General features: G+C 34.1%; 1 protein-coding gene across 1 annotated transcript; it reads left to right on the top strand.

Moving 5' to 3' along the window:
- Positions 1-8,604: 8,604 nt before the first annotated feature.
- Positions 8,605-11,176, top strand: LOC131064009 (pentatricopeptide repeat-containing protein At2g13600). Its single transcript, XM_057998020.2, has one exon. It carries the CDS (start codon positions 8,958-8,960, stop codon positions 10,953-10,955), a length of 1,998 nt encoding a protein of 665 aa, XP_057854003.2. The 5' UTR covers positions 8,605-8,957; the 3' UTR covers positions 10,956-11,176.
- Positions 11,177-17,873: the final 6,697 nt, after the last annotated feature.

Genomic DNA, 17,873 nt, shown 5'->3' with positions numbered 1-17,873 from the left:
TCGATGATCTGCATCTGCATCTACATCTGCCCTCAAGAATTTTATTTTTGGAAAAAAACTTCCCGCCCAACCATCTCCTCCTCCTCCGCCCATCTCCTCTACCACGTGCAGATGGATCGTGAGAAAATATTTTGAAAAACCTATCTTTTATATATAATTATGATATCTCAAAAAAATATTTATGTAATTATTGGGAGATCTATATTAATGAAGAACGAAAAATTGGTCTATGATTCTTTCTTTTTAGAGAATTATCATTATCAAATTTATTTTCTAGTAGTAGCTTCTATTCTAATGAGCCAACGTGTATATTTAGACATTAGTGAATCCCATCTAATGTGTTTGATGAGCTTATGAGCACTTGCATTTACTCACAATAAATGGACAAATATTGGCTAGGTTTACTTGTGTTGTTATATGCTTGTGGGTGCTAGTGTTTACTAACATTAGGTGAGCTAGTTGAGTCATAAGTAAGTAATCACCCCACACCAACATACTATAACAATTGTTCATGGTTGTAAAATCTTGGCCTATAATGAATCAATTGTTATATGCTTGTGGGTGCTAGTGTTTACTAACATTAGGTGAGCTAGTTGAGTCATAAGTAAGTAATCATCTTGATCCTTAGAGTGATCACCCCACACTAACATACTATAAAAATTGTTTGTGGTTGTAAGAACTTAGACTATTGTGAAGCAATCCTTCTCCATCCTCAATCATTTTTGAAGTTAACAAATTAATAAAGTAAAAGGTTTGTTAAGAGGGGACATGCTTTGGTGGGTCTAGAAGTGGTTTGCATATGGTTCAATTTCTACATGGTGGAACTTCTTCGTAATTTTTTTTAGATGAGTTCCAAACCATGACCTAGGTTGAGCTTTCTATACAAGCCAATGTTGCTCTATGCTCACAAGCCCATCTCCTCCAATTAAGATTGCTTGTTTGCAACACAACCAATTAAGAGAGTACACAATGAGAGGAGTAATAATTATATGCAATTATAATGGTCATCAACTTAGTCTCTCATATTCCTACACATTTCTCTAAGTTAGAAATTTAGGATTAAATTACAAAGGTAATCAAACATTTATCATATGTAATACTATTGGATCTTTATAGATTATAATTGCATATTTATGTACTAAAATATTGTATCTCTATGGTTTTAATTCTTATAGTTTAAATATTTTTCTTATATGATAATAGACTCTTACATGGACCTTTTATATTGTGACTTTGTGAAAATGGACCCTTATAAATAAAAAATTATAATAGAACTATATTTTATTCAAAATAAACATGTTTCAACATATAAGATTAATATATGTGATGTTGAAATTATGAATTTATTATTTTAGGATAAATGAAGAAATTTGGTAAGTAATATGCCAAAGTTTTGTGAATATTGAAATGTTAAGATTGTATTCAGTTGATTTATTCTAGGGGTTTTTTGGTATATGTGATGAGGACGTCATTGACCTAGAGATCTCCTCCTTAGTGTATTAAATTGAATGGGTTTTGCACCAAACACAACACTAAATATTTTATGAAATTGTCAATGTTTGTGTTAGCATAAGGCTAAAATTGTTGACTTGGGTATGGTTCCTATAACATCCTCCCCCGTGTTGAATAAATATCTAATAAAATCATTGAAATATTGTGTAAAAAGGCTTGTAACAATGTGCCTTCAAACCTTGTATGACTATAATAGGTTGCATCCCATTAACCAAAGATCAAGTAGAGATCATCATCTCACCTTAGGTCTCTACGATATTAATTTTTATTTTGGTACACTATGCATTGGTGAGAAGGATTGTTCCATTAACACTAGAATCAAAGGATAAAGTGTTGATATTAGGTAGGAGTGGATAGCTAAATCCTATCTCAAAAAAATACTCTTCTTCTAATAAGAACCACATTCAACTACAGGATATATAGATCCTCACATAGAAAGAAAACATGTTCAAGAGAAATTTCAAAGAAGCTATTCATATTTGGTTCTAATGAACCAATCTTAAGCATGATGATTGGTATAAATTGAGCTCTATTTGGTATCCTCTATTAAAATCCATTATTTTCAACCCTCATTTTAAGAGTTCCCATCCTTCCTCCTACTTGTCACTACTCTTCCTAGTTTTTTCTCTTGATCCCTCCTCTCTACTTCCTTATTCACCTTTCCTTCCTCTTTCCTTGCTTCTCTCTTTTCCTATCTTTATTAATCCTTGTTGCATCCTTCCCTTTACTCTAGGTTTGCTTCTCTTAGTTCCCTCAAATTTGTTCTCACATCTACCTTCCCATTCTCATCTTATTTCTCCTTTCATGTTTTTTGTTTGGGTTCCCCCTTTTAATTTATCTTTCTATTCCTTTGATGTATCCTTATTTTTTCTATTCCTTCCATTTCATTTACCTTCTCATTTTACCCTTACGTAATATTTTTAGTGTTCTTTCCCTATTATATGTCCACATTTTGTGTTCTTCTTGTGTTCGAACTTCCTTTGATTTGCCTCTTTTTACTCTTGGTGCTCATTTCTCTTGCATTTTCCTCTCTTTGTGATTGTTGCATTCCCTTGACCTCTTTTTCCCTTATGTCTTACCTATTTTGTATTTGTATCTTTTCTTATTCTCCTATGTTCTTTTTAAATTAAGGTTTATCTTAATTATTTTATTACCCTCTTATTTTATTTCTTATTATTATTATTTTCTTGAATCTTCCCATTCATTACTTTTGTATCTCTCTTATTTTAACCTGTTCACTATTCTTAGTTCATGATTGTCTTATTTTCCTCTTTTTTTATTTTTTAAATTTAATTTCTTTATCTTTTGAATCTCATTTTATTATTTTCGAAGTTATTATTTTATTTATATTTGTTCTTTATTTTTTGTGCTCATTTTATTTTCTTTCTTTCTTTACTCTTGTAACCATTTATTTTTATTAGAAAGTTATGTTTGAATGTTAGTTTGTTTATTTATTTTTATCTGATTTTATTTTCTTAATTGTTTCTATAAGTACTCATTTGAGCTTTCTTTTTGTTATTCGATTTCTATTTTGTTCAATCAATTATTGTTGAAAGACATTTTACAATGGTGATAAGGGGTTGAGCATAATGCAATAAATGTGTTAACAAAAAAACTTTTTTTTTGGTATCCATTTACATGTAAAAATATTAATATTTAACTATAACACAATATTACCAAAATAAACGCCACATATAAACAAATATATGTCTTCATCAAAAATATAGTTTTTAGATAAATGTATAAATACTATTTATTATTTAGAAACTAAATAACTAGTCAAAAATATAAAATATAAAATTTTAAAATTAATTTACCATTCTATAATTAAAATTTATCAACAAAATTTTGAAAAAAATTAGTAGACATTAATTTCTTTAAAGTATTTGATATTTTTTTATTTTTAATTTATTTATTACATAAAAAAATATAAATATAAATATATAAAATTAGATGTAAATAATTGACTTTTAGAAATTACAAGTATCAAATTTATTCAAAAGTAAAATGATATATGTAAAAAAAATAAACAATATAGATATAATAAAAATTAAATTTGTTCTTGTTTATGAATTAAATTGCTTATAATTTTTTACACACAATCTAATCTTAAAAACAACTAACAAATACAATAAAAATATTGAAAACTCCCACATTGCCAAAATCTTCCTTCATTATCGAACCCTTCTACATTCAAGGCTTCTGCGTAATCATTCGCCCATCTCTGTGTGGATGATCTTCCTCTTGGAAACTCCATTTTCCCAATTCCTCCAACACAACAGTGGGCAAGATTTATACTGTTTGCAGTGGGCATGACTCTTGCGCTTCTTAGAGATCCAAATCATGCTCTAACCTGGATTGTTGGTCTCCTATCCTGCCAAAGTTTGTATGAAGTAGAGTTTCAGGGAGCAAACTTTCTTGTCTAAGTGTTGACTCTTCCTTCAATGCTTGGGGTTCCACCTCAGCCATCCAACCCATCTCTCCTCTATTCTCTGGCCATGACCATAATTCTGAAACATGTCTCAAACCACTCAAAATTCCTATCAGAGACGACTATGTGCTTTAAGTGGTCGCTTCAATTGGGAAGTATACGAAACTCTCAATGGATAAGAAAAAAAATTAGGGAACTCAACAATGGTATTGCTGGTTTGGGAAGGCTCGATTCCAAGTTCTTAGTAAGCTCATTGTTGTACTTTGGTGATGATGTAAAGAAAGAAAGTAATTGAAAGTAGAGATTTCTTTGCAGAACATGAGTTAATAGTCATTTATGGTCCTATCTCCTAGACTTACACCAATGGATTACTAAAAGTTGGCAGTTTGTCATGAAATTTATCCATGCGTTGGTGGGTTCTTATTCCATGTGTTGGTGGGTTCTTTATAATGATATTTGACTGTGTGAAGGACTGAAATACTATGCTTCACATCTTGTGGGCTTGTGTACAACATCATTTTTTGATCAAACTGTTACATCTCACATCGAACCCCTCCACCAAATCCTTTAATGTTAAGCATATTTGGGTTCATCTCCCCAATATTTCTCTTTATTTTTTAACAGAGATTCACCATTGACAATTGATCTTCAAAATGTATACGTATGACCTTTGCATGCATTTTGATAGATGTGGACACTTCAAAGGATCTACCAATATAATAATCTTTAAAATGGATAACCAAAGCTAGGTCCAATCATTGGATTACGAAAGTCTACCTTTTCATTGTTGGAGATGGTATAACATTGGCAACCTTGCCACAAATTGCCTCAAATCCAAATCCAAAGCAAAGCATCCAACCATTGGTGGAAAGAGGTTGCCCCTAACCATGTTGCATAGTTGATGGCCCAATGAATTCTCTAGAATCTTTTTGAGAGCTTATGTAGGATGGAGACAATATTGCACAATAGGAAGTAAGTCACAACCAAAGAAAATCTATCAAGGAAGATGCTACCTTTCATCATAACATTGTTGCAAGTTCAGTGGAGGTACATGAGACCTCACATGGGTCTCTATAGGTCTTAGACGATAGTTTGGATCTACAGGTTTCAAATCAAGTCAGGAAAAAATATAATGTAATAGCAACATCTATGTTTGAAAATGATCATCAACTATCCATGGGCAAGTGGAGAATCATCTACAATAGTGATAGCATCCTTGATTTCCAAAAAAATGAAGTAGATTGCAATGATATGTGGGAGATGGTGAAAAAGAATTTAATAAAAGTTCCAACAAAAGCATTAATGCTTGTCACTCGATATGCACATGTGTTCTCATTCTAAGAATAGTGTGGATATCTCCAAATTCAATTAGTTTGTGCTAGTGGCCTTGAAATTTAGGATCCTTACACATCAATGTTTGTGGGTTGATACATTTTTTTCTATGGCCCTCCATTTTGGAGCTACCCAAATCATGTTATTTTTAGTCATATTTCTATGGGTTTGGCCCCTTGCCAAATTTACCGATCAAAATAAAAATTATGTAGTTCAAAAATAAATTTTTAAGTACATAAAATAACTCCAAATTGATATCTTGTCTCATTATTTAAACTTTAATTAAGAATTATTTTTTACCTTTTTTTTATTTTCTTTATTTCAATTATAGAGTTAATGTCATGGTGTAATTACCTTATAATTTCTTTTGCACAAGCTACCATTCATTATTCAATAATTAAAATACATCTTTTAAATTTTTGTATTGTACAACAATTTTTTTAACTATAATTTATTTATTATAATGTTTTATATGTATCATTTAAAAGTTATTTATATGCATATTTTCCTTGAAATATTTTCTTCTAATGTATATAAGCTTGCTTTAATATTTTATTATTATTTATTATTTTTTTTGGATGGTATCTAGATATTATCAATTTCTAATTCTTTATTTGTTCTAATTGCATTGATTGTAATTACCTATTAATTTCTACATTGTTTATATTATTTTCTGCTTAAATATTTTCTATTGACAAGGTATTTTTTCATCTTTTTTCAATTATTAAATTAATTTTAATTTTTTTTTGTATTCCATTCACTACATCTATATTTGAATATCTTTTATTAATATATGCTTCTTACTGTTTCGTATTTATGCATTGTATTATCTAACCTAAATCCAAGATCTTTCTCATTGCATGATTCTTGCATTTTCTAATCTCCTCCCTTTTCCTTTTTCTTTTTTCATTTTCTCATTTTTCCTTGTTTATTCATTGGAATTTTGTGTCTTACACTCCACTTTTTTTATTTTCTCTCCTTTTCAAGTAGATTAATTTTACAATTTCTCACATTATTTGCTTCTATCTTGACGTTAGATTATTAAGTGTGATCTAAAATTTTGATACATTTTTTTTTTAAGAAAATTTTGTGTTAAAAATATTTCTTTACAAATCTATAAAAAAAAAAAATTATTAAAGATGTTTTTGATAGTGTAAATGTAAATCTCATAAGAGACGTAAGCCGTGTTAACTTGTGCATGGAACATGCTTTTAGAAAGAATCCTCTAGACATAATAATCACTAAAAAAAAAAAATTAGTTATTTACAAACGCTATCAAAATTTGAAATAGACAAAACAAATTAAATGAAAAATTCAAAAAACATATGTACAGTGAAATTTCAAAACAAATTTTGAAAAATACTTTTAAAAAAACCATTATATTGTGCTTTTAAATTAAGAACACTAACCCCAATTACTAAAAAGTTTTAGTCTATGGATCAAGTTTAAGATAAAGTTAAGATCAAGTTTAAGATAAAGTTAAATAGCTACAAGGAAATAACATTCTTAGTCCATGCCATTAAGTGTTGCAACTCAAGTATTGACTATTTTAATTTTTGGCATCAACCTTTTACATTCTCATTATAATTAGTAATGAAGGATAATATATCTCATTTAGCTACTTTTTGTAACTATGCGTTATTCAATGAAAGAAAAAGATAAGATTTGAAACCATTTAAAAGGGCAACACTTACTCAAAAGATATTAAATTCAAGATTAAACTAGAAATGGAGATGTAGGCTTCATGAAAAGACATGGATAAGGTTGAGTGACCAAATATAGAGGTCTAGAGTTAAAGCTAATGTTCAAATCTTTGCTTTGAAAGTTTTACATTTCAAATTAACCCTTGCGATAGGTTGAAATGTCTGATGGTTCAACCAATCAAATATTTTTTTTTTTCAACATAATAAGAACATAAAACATATTTTGGGAATTGCTCATTTGCTAAAAGGAAATGGAACTCTATCATCAATCCATTCAAGCTATATTGAGCATGGTTTGGATGGGAAAGTTGCTATTTTGGGTCTTGGCATTCATAGTAATGTGGTGGTAGATACTATGAGACATTATGTTTTGCTTAATATTTGGAAATGTAGGCGTTTAATCACTTTCTCAAATCAATTGGTTCATTAGGAGACAAAAATGCTAAATTTTTACTATAACATCTTGTTTCAAATTGTCTCACTTTGATTTCAGATGTAAGGGATCTTGAAGGACTAGTCCAAGACAAACATTCAGTTGAAAAAAATCAAATTTCAAATCCTCAAGCTACACAAAGAAGATATCTTCTATTTTATTTAATCATAAAAGTCTTTTAAAATTTAGATTGTAATGCTTTTGTTCTATCTAGAAATGTACAACTCCTATTGCAAGCCTTGGGCTAGTTGTAATACTTGTTTTTGTTTGAGAGATGCCACTACTCAACTACCAAGTTATTTTAAATTCATATTGTAATTCTACCGTTCTCTCTAGTTATGGACAAGTCTTTTTGCAAGTCTTGGGTTAGTTGTTATACTTGCTTCTATTTGAAAGTTGGTTGCTTTGTTTTGGCAGTTAATACTATTATAGACGAAACTTCCTTTTTGTTAGTCTCTTGATTATCCTCTTCTTGAATTTTATTTCTTGCATTATTTCAATTAAAAAATAAGAGATAGTAATATAAAAAAAATTTAAAGTAAAACCTAACAAATAGCAAAGGAGGGGTCACTCTCTTTCTTGTGGTTGTTGGAGAGGCAAGATTTTATTAGCTTGTGATATCAAGGTTACTTAACCCCATACTCTTCCCCCAATTGGTCATCTTAACAACAATCACAAAAGTATGTTGCATTTTGGTTGGTGGCTCTAGGCTTTGCCTCCCCCTTAGGGTGTTACTTAAATGGGTGGCCTTCTAGGAGTACTTCTGGGTGGTTTGCTAATGGTGCTTTGAGGTGGCCATCTGGTGATTCTTCCAAACGGTTTCCTCAACTGACATTGGTTATTTCTCTAACGCGCAATATAGATAAAAATAAAGAAAATACTAACGAAGGATGAAATCCCTAGCATCACTCCAAACCCCACTGATGTATGGGACAAGCCAAGTGACCATCTCCTCAAACTGATGTTGCACTTGATGCTTAATGATTTTTTATATTTATGTCATGTATTTGTTGTTTCAAACTCAACCATGTATGAGTTTTGAGTTGTGATCTCATATCCACTCTTTTTGTTTTAATATATATAATATTATTTTCTAATTAATATAATTAATAAAATGTTCATAGGCAAACTTTTTCCACCCAGATTTTAATTCAAACTACTTGCTAGTAGGTAAATTGGGGTGAAAAGGAAAAAGGACCACCCATCTTCAATTTTGAATATGGGCAGGCTGGTGACATGAACTTCCTCCAGCAGTAATAATGAATCTGCAAATTGGCAATCACTTCCAGTAATCAATCGGCCTACAAGCTTGGGGTACTTTCTCTTAATTTTAAAGAAAATCTAAACAGAGAAATCTCTAAACCCTGCTTTGTTTTCACGGAGAAGTTTCAAATGAAACGTCTGTAACTCTAAATGAATAAACACAATACTTTCAATTACTTACAGATTGCTTACTTTGTGGAAGTAGGAACACCAAGAATGATACTATATCGCAGGCAAGCAATTTTCTATCCACGTTATTTATGGCTACTCTGCAATTTCAACCATGGCATTGATTCCATCCTTACCATTACCCTTAAACATTCTAACAACACATGTTACTTCCCTAAAATTTATCACCATCATAATAAAATCAATAGCTAAACAACTAAGCACAATGAACTCAACTGCCAAAATGTATCACTACAGTATCCGAACACTTTGCAGAGAGAGTCGATTGGAGGAGGCCATGTCCATCTTGCGTGATCTGGATAAGGGCAGGAGTCCAGTGGACTCCAACATGTATTCATGTCTGTTGCAGGCGTCCACCATAGCCAAATCCCTAACAGAAGGTAAGACTCTACATGCCCACATGCTCTTAACTGGATTTCAGATAAATAACGACTCTGTAAACACTAAACTTCTGAGCATGTATTCAAACTGCGGTAGTTTCAACGATACACGCCAACTGTTTGACAAAATGCATTCACCTCATATTGTGCCATGGAATGTTATAATAAGGTGTTGTGTTATTCATGGGTTCTGCAATGATGCCCTTATACTCTATTACCAAATGCAGAGGACAGAGGTCTGCCCGGACAGGTTTACATTCCCCCTCGTTCTCAAGGCGTGCGCAAGCTTGGGTTATCTTTCCCAAGGTAAGATAGTTCATGACTGTGTTGTGAAGTACGGGTTGGAGTTTGATGATTTTGTGGGGACTGGTCTCATAGACATGTATGCGAAATGTGGCGCACTTGAGGATGCACGTCAAGTGTTTGACAAAATGTATCAAAGAGATGTGGTTTCTTGGACTTCTCTGATTGGAGGGCATCTGCAGAACCGGCAGGTTAATGAGGTCATGAATCTTTTTCAGCTTATGCAGTTTGCAGGTGTGAAACCCAATTCGATTACTATTGTCAGCATTCTTCGAGCATGTGCTCACTTAGCGAATCTGCAGAAGGGAAAAGAAATTCATGGTTATGTTCTTAAAAGAGGTTTTCAAGTAGATGTTTATGTAGTCAGCTCCCTCATTGACATGTACACAAAATGTAATGCCCTGGACTATGCAGTTTGCGTGTTTGACAAAATGCCTCAGAAAAATGTGGTTTCATGGAATTCAATGATTGCTGGTTTTGTTAATATTGGAAAATGTAACTGTGCGTATGAGTTGTTTCATCGAATGCAAAGTACAGGTGTTAAATCCAATTTAGTTACATGGAATACAATGATCGCAGGATATGCCCAGAATGGGCTTCCAAATGAAGCCATAAAACATCTTTATCAAATGCAGCTAGCTGGAGTTGAACCAGACTCGATTACCGTTGCAAGTGTGCTGCCGGCATGTGTTGCCTTGTCAGCTCTACAACAGGGTAGGGAAATCCATGCTAAAATAATCAGAAATGGATTTAACTCGAGTGTTTTTGTGGGGAGTGCCCTGCTAGATATGTATTGCAAGTGTGGAAACATAGAGAATGCTCGAAGAGTGTTTGATAACATGTTAGAAAGAGATGCAGTTTCCTGGAATGCAATGTTGGTGGGGTATGGAGTGCATGGTCATGGTGAGGAGGTCATGGCACTTTTTGAACAAATGTTACAGGAAGGCGTGCAGCCAGATCAGATCACCTTCATTGCCATCCTGTCTGCATGCAGCCATTCAGGACTCGTAGCTGAAGGAATGCAGTTCTTTGACCACATGATTAATGATTTTCATGTTGTCCCCAGAATGGAGCACTATGCATCAATGGTCGACCTTCTTGGTCGTGCTGGCTGCTTGGAAAAGGCCGAAGACTTCATTAAAAACATGCCAATAAAACCAAGTGTTGAAGTGTGGGCAGTCTTACTTAATGCATGCAGGGTTCATCAAAATATTGGTTTAGGAGAACGTGTAGCAGAATACATTTTTGGATTGGAGCCTGAAAACATTGGATACTATGTACTACTATCAAATATATATGCTGAGGCTGGTAGGTGGGATGATGTAGCAAAAGTGAGGGCAAAGATGAAAAGCAGAGGATTGCAAAAAAGTCCAGGATGCAGCTGGATTGAAGTTAATAACCAAGTGTAGAAGGACCCGATCCGCTATCGGAGGAATACAACCATGTTGGAAAGATGGAATAACCAGGTGGACACAAGGTATGTTCCTGAAACAGATACTGCCCTCCTTACTGAGGAGGATGATAAAGATTATATCCTTATGGCAAATTTGGCCTTCATTGTATTCTAATCATACATAAATGTTAAATCTATCTTAAAGGGTTTTTTAAAACACACTTATCCAATACAATCCATCTCTTTGCTGCCATCGTACTAGTCGCACCAAGTGTATGTCAGTCATTTGTTCAATGTTGATTCACTTTTTTAATTTTTTATATATTACCATTCTGTGGTCATTAAAAAAAAGTTCCCATCCATCTTGATAATTCTTAACATCTTCCTCGAGTTTCTTCAATAGTCACACAACCAGGAGAAATAGTAAGAGCTAGTAGAGGGAACTTCTTGAAGACAGCATGCATTTCCATAGCAAAAGATGGTGATGAAGTAGAGCGACAAGAGGTAGGCCATGACTAGTCCTATTGTGCACGATCTCTTCTAATAGGGGGGGAAATTTGATACTGAGCCTATTGATTGCTATGAGCAAAATGGTTGCATCCTTGATGACACCCCCAAAAGGAGAATGGCTTTGAAAAAAATGGGATGAGGGCATCACCCCCAATGATTCAATAACACCTATAAATGGGTAACCTCGGGTGTAACTTTATTTCCTTGCATTTGAATTTACAATAAAACAAAACATAGTTTTTGAGTAAAGAAAAATTTGACAATTAATAGAGCAACTAGAAAAAATAGTAGAACTTCTATCTTGGTAGATGCTAAAAAGAATCTACACCTTGAAAGCATATCAAATCTAAGTATACTAGAAGCGAACATGAGGCCAATCCCTTAATAACACCATATGCCAAGAGCAAGGATCAAGCCTAGAAGACTTAAAAAAATCATGAATCTAGATACAAATATTCTAAGCTCTAAGAAAAAATGAGAAAAGGTGTTTGAAAGTCTCCTAATTCCAAAAAAAAATGACATAAAAAATCTAAAATACCCAAATGGGTTACTTTAGAATTAATGGGGAGGCCTTGAAAGAAAATTCACAAGGCAAAGCAAGCCAACTTTGGCTCAAGAACAACCAACCAATAGTTTAAATACTATGCTACCAAACTAAAATGAAGATTGCAAGTTCCATCATCAATTCAAAGCATCATCGATAAATAGGAAGAAAGCCATTAGTATCCTTTATAGGACATAATTCTAAAATGCAGTATCAAGATACAATTTCCAATACTTCCACCAAGGTTTACATAATCTAACACCAATTTTTTGAACCATGTTAGTCGGTATGGCTAACATAACCATGTCAAAAGTTTCATGATCTTGATTAGAAACATGAAATTTAGACTTTGTTCATTCCAAGATAAAGATCCTTGGTAACCTTAGAAAATAGAAGGCTTTCGACCCTTTTTTGAAAAATTATAAAGTGTAAACCCACATAGTCTTAGCAAGGGGGTGATTTTAGCAGTGCAAGATAGGAGACTACCAAATATGTTATTGACTGATGGAAAGTCTATTATAAAATTAGCATCATTCCAAAATGTTGAGCCTAAATAGCATCATAGGCACACCAAATACTTTTCATCACAAAGGTCTTTTGAACCTAAATGGGCTCTTTCATAATAAGGGTATAAAAACCAATCACCTTCCAAGTTGATAGCCCAATAGGGTGGCCATAAGAAATATAATGTTGCACCAAAATTTTCCAATCCTCATTACCCTCTAAGACATAGATGATTCACTTGGCAAATAGAGCCAAACCTTGTCATTGAGTGGAGATTAATTCCAACTATCAAGTTACCTTTTGGTATTAACTTATATCATATCTAACAAAATACCTATTTCCTATCTTCCACATCTCTCTTGTCCAATTTTGTGTCTTCTTCTTCTTCTTTCCCCTTATATGTCTATGTAAGTTTGCTAAAGTCTTTGAATCTAAAAGCATGCCTAGTCTTCTAAGGGTTTGCCAATCATCATAGTTTCAAAGTTCCCCATCCATGCATGCTTTCTTGTATAAGTCCAACCTTTCCTTTGTCCCCCACCATATTTTAGACTTGCCCATCCCAATATACCTTTCCTCCCAACTCTGTTTTTCATCGATGCTTGTTGGACTTAAAACTTGCCCTTATTAGCATACCTCCTACCTAAACTTCAATCTCTAACCAATGGTAAGAGTCATGAAGTATCTATTTCTTGTGAAATTTGACTATTTATACCATTTCTCTTTGCGTTCCAACTATTGCCTAACATGTTAGTGCACCATGATGCTTATTCTTAACATGTGGCTCCAGTTGTGATACCATATCACCAATGACATTATTTACTTGGAGGACATTGCTCTATGTTGTTAGGGTTTTTGGTTGTAGATCTATTAGGAAATATATCTCAACCTTGCTCCTAATGTTAATATTACAAAAAATGCAATTATCGGGTATAAAATGGAAAAACTTAATTTCTAGGTCATAGGCTTAGTTTTGGGCAAAAAAAATAAAATTGGTTGCTCAACACTACATATAGGGGTGTTCGTTGTGCACATCCCTTCAAGCAGTTAAATTTAAAAATGGAGGCTACTTGGTACACTAGATCAAAAGTTATAAGCTCCAAAAGTTTGTGTAAGACATAAAAATGTTGTTAGATGCATAAAAGAGTTGTAAAGGAGAGTTACACTTATTGACCAACTTATTGTTAGAGTAAAAAAATTTATTTACTTAATTAATTTAATCATATTGATTAATTAATTAAGTCACATTTTCTTTTTTCACTTAAGCTAAATTTAGGAAGCTTTTTTAGGCATTTAATAATTATTTTATTTCATGCATTCAACCCTTAGGGTTTGCTTTAGGGTTTTGATCTCCTTTATTAAAGGATAGATCTCATTGTAATTAATTCATTCTAGCAAGTTAATTCAATTCTGATTCTTCTTGCAATTGTCTTCAATTATTCTTGCACTCTCTTGTTTGTAGGCTTTCCTCTTGTGCATGGCAGGTATTTGCATGGAGGTGATTATTAGGCTCGTGGGATTCATCAATCATGAATTCTAACATGGTATCAGAGCTCTAGACCTGATGCACCCTGTTCATCAAATTTGAGATTTTTCTTAGAGCGAGGTTTTTTGTGCATCTTGGGTCAATTTGAATCTCAAAATCATATCCAGAAGGTTTGAGATAGTCAGGATCACCTTTTGTTTCGTTGAAATCAAACATATAGGGACAATTCCACAAGGGTTTCAAGTTCTAGGGTTTTCTCTATTCCAAGAGGAACCCAAAAATTCAGAGCACTTTGTGCTTAAACGGACCTTGCCATCAGTTTCAAAAGGCCAATTCCATGAATTTTGATATATAATTCGGCATATTTCAGCTACAGCAGCCTTCTGGGGCAATTTTTTTTTACCTGCAAGTCGTACGGTCGTACAGGTATGGAATTAATTAATTCGATCATTTTTATTTATTTTTTAATATAGTTTTAGGGTTGAAGCCCACCGGTGGTCACGATAACTATTGACGGTTACCGACACCCTCGACGGTAACCGGCACCCGCAGCGGTTACCGCCAACGGTGACTGCTAGCAGCGGTCACCAAACCTCCACTCGCCATAGCTCCACCTCTCTGCTACTCACCACCACTCGTGCTCCGCTCCGCTAGGGAGCCACCGACACACCACTTGAAAGGGGGGTAATTTTTTTCCAGGCCTATTTGACCTAGGGTTGGCTTTTTTGCGATATCTTGAGCATACGGAGGTGAATTGGACATACAATATACCGGCGAAAATCGCTTTCCAAGATGGATCTGAATCTGGAGGTAATATTTTCTAGTTTTGCTATTTTGCACCTATTTTTTCCAGTCAAAGTCAAAACTACTTTTTGGTGCTTCTAGGGGCATATCTTTTAAAAACAAACTCCGTTTTTTGCAAATGAATAGGCGTTGGAAAGCTCTATTCAGATCTGCAACTTATTTTATTAGAAAATTCATCAGGTACACAAAGATCAGTCATTTGTGTTTTTTTTCTTTTTCACACTTTCTAGCTTTCAGATTTGTGCTAGGGTTTGGTTTTCTGTAGTGTGGGGGGTATTTTTCCTCTATTTCACATGGAATACCTTTCCTCTATTGAGCAGCTCACTCCACACAATTATCACACCTAGAAAGCACATATGACTTTCCTTCTTATGACGAAGGGGTTATGGTCCTATTTGGATGAGGTTTAGCCTCAGTTGACTCGTGCATTTGAAATCATGCAACACCAGAATCACATGGATGAGGCCATGGGGGTGATTTCCCTAAATATTTCAAATAGTCTTTTGTTCCACCTTGAGGGTTGCACTACACCTTGAGCCATGTGGATCAAGTTTCGGGCTCTACAGATTGAGGCAGAGTTGACTTCTTTTGCACTTGATTCTTTTCCTACCATTGATGACATCCTAATGAAGTTCAAATCATTGTGATCTCAGTTGGAGGGTGTTGGTACTATGAAGACAGATACAAAGTGCATCTACTTGATTCTCACTAAGCTTTGAGGTCCTTTTTAGATTTTCTCTTCTTGTTTTTTCTTCACCATGGATGCTATGGGGGCACGTCATACCATGCCCACTTTTGAGGTGTTTTGTGATCGACTGACTCGTGAACAGGCCCAGATATCCCAATTGGACTCTCACACCAGATCACAGAACTATGCCTTGGTTGCACAGTCATCTCAGGAGCCACAAAAGCAGAAACAGAAGCCGAAGACCAAAAAGCCTGGGAAAGATTCTAGTTCACAATAGTCCTCTAGCCCACCTCCTCCTAAGAGGGGGAAATCGAAGAAAGATAGACCTAAGTGTTCTTATTAAAGCAAGCCAAATCATGATGAGTCTTAGAGATATGAGAAGAAGATTGATAGATAAAACAGGTTTCAGATTTGACAACTCTTTTCAAAAGAGCAACATTGATATTCCTTCTTCTTCTACTACTTCTCACAAGTCTTCTTCTTCTTCTTCATTCCAAGCAGATGGACAGGACAGAAGTAAGGGTCATGCATTATGTGCAACAGTTAGTCCACCTTCTTCTAGATGGTTACTTGATTCAGGTGCTTCACATCATATGGCATCTTCTCAATCTATATTTTCTCATCTTTTCAGGCTTCTCCTACACCACACATTTTGATGGGTAACAACACTATTATGACTATATGTGGGAAAGGTTCTATCGACATCGATGATGATACGTTTCATGATGTATTATGTGTTCCATCTTTTTCCTCTAACCTTTTCTCCATCTATCATATTACTCATAGTGGCATAGCGAAGATAGTTGAGTTCGCCCGAGATTCAGTGCACATCAGAGACAATGAGACTGGCATTATTATTGCAACAAGGACATTTGATCATTATTCCCACTTGTACTCTTTCTCTCATTTTGGTCCACCATCTCCACTGTCAGAGAATCACTCTCTTTCTTCAAGAGATCATGTTGAGGTGAAGTTAGGTCACTTGAACTTGTGTGTTGTTCCTGAGACTAGTGTTGCGACTTCTACACCTCCACCTCCTGTTGAGATTGCTTCTATTCAGCAGGATTCATCTTCAACATCGCCTGACATTGTAGCTCCATGCATCGAGCCACCTATTCCAGTTGTTGAGGATATTTCAGAGGATGTTCATTCCCTCTCACATGATAGATTCAGCACATCTGTTGACTCACCATCATTGGGTATTTCATTACAACATCATCATGCATTCTCCTTTGAGCATCATCCAAGCCTTCCGGTTTCACCTCATGTTTAGTGGTATCCTCTTCTTTGTCCACAACCTTTGTTTCTTCCATATTGGAGACACATTGGTTTGAATATCGACACAGGGATTCTATCATTCTTGGGGGGCTTTGGAGTCTCAAACCTCTCTCATGGGGGGTTGGTTGTACACATGTTCTTGAGAGAGTCTCTTTAGACATGCACTTGTACTTTATTTTTTCCATCTCTTTTTGGAGAGGAGTTTTTTCCCATTGGGTTTTCTCCTTTTTCTCCACTTTACAGAGATTTGCATGTTGTGATTGGGTACCTCATCAGGCCTTGTTGTCGGGACCCAAATTTGCATTGATTGCATGTAGTTGCTTTCATGCACTTATCTTTTTGGCTACTCCCTGAATTCATCTTAAGGGGGGGGGGGGGGGGTGTTAGAGTAAAAGGTTTTATTTACTTAATTAATTTAATCATATTGATTAATTAATTAAGTTACCTTTTCTTTTTTCACTTAAGCTAAATTTAGGAAGTTTTTTTAGGCATTTAATAATTATTTCATTTCATGCATTCAACCCTTAAGGTTTGTTTTAGGGTTTTGATCTCCTTTATAAAGGATTGGTCTCATTGTAACTAATTCATTTTGGCAAGTTAATTCAATTATGATTCTTCTTGCAATTGTCTGCAATTATTATTGCACTCTCTTGTTTGTAGGTTTTCCTCTTGTACGTGGTGGGTATTTGTATGCAATTGATTATTGGGCTTGTGGGATTCATCAATCATGAATTCTAACACTTATGATGTGTATCATGACACAAATAAGGCATATTTTATTGGAGGAAAGTTTAGGTGCCACTTTTGAGTGATTCTAGCTCATGGGTTTCTAATTTGCATCTGATGATTTTAGGTTTTGTATCTCTTATATATTAGGTGCTTGAAATGGAGGTGGAGTATAAAGTTTTGTAGACATCCAGTTGATGACACTCCTATGAAGGCTTGTTTTGAAAGTTTATTATAATTGTGCTTTATTGATAATACATTGAGTTGTTTTGGATAATAGAATTTTTCTCTAATGTATAGTTATGTAATGATATTTATTATTTATTTATTTTGTTTAAATGTGTTTTTGTTAATGTTAAAATATTGAAATTTGCACACACTATCCTTAGGGTATTAG

The sequence above is a fragment of the Cryptomeria japonica genome, chromosome 11 (assembly GCF_030272615.1).
Source record: "Cryptomeria japonica chromosome 11, Sugi_1.0, whole genome shotgun sequence".
Taxonomy (NCBI): Eukaryota; Viridiplantae; Streptophyta; class Pinopsida; order Cupressales; family Cupressaceae; genus Cryptomeria; species Cryptomeria japonica.
Note: the sequence above shows the minus strand (reverse complement) of the source record. Positions and strands in the feature narration are given on the sequence as shown.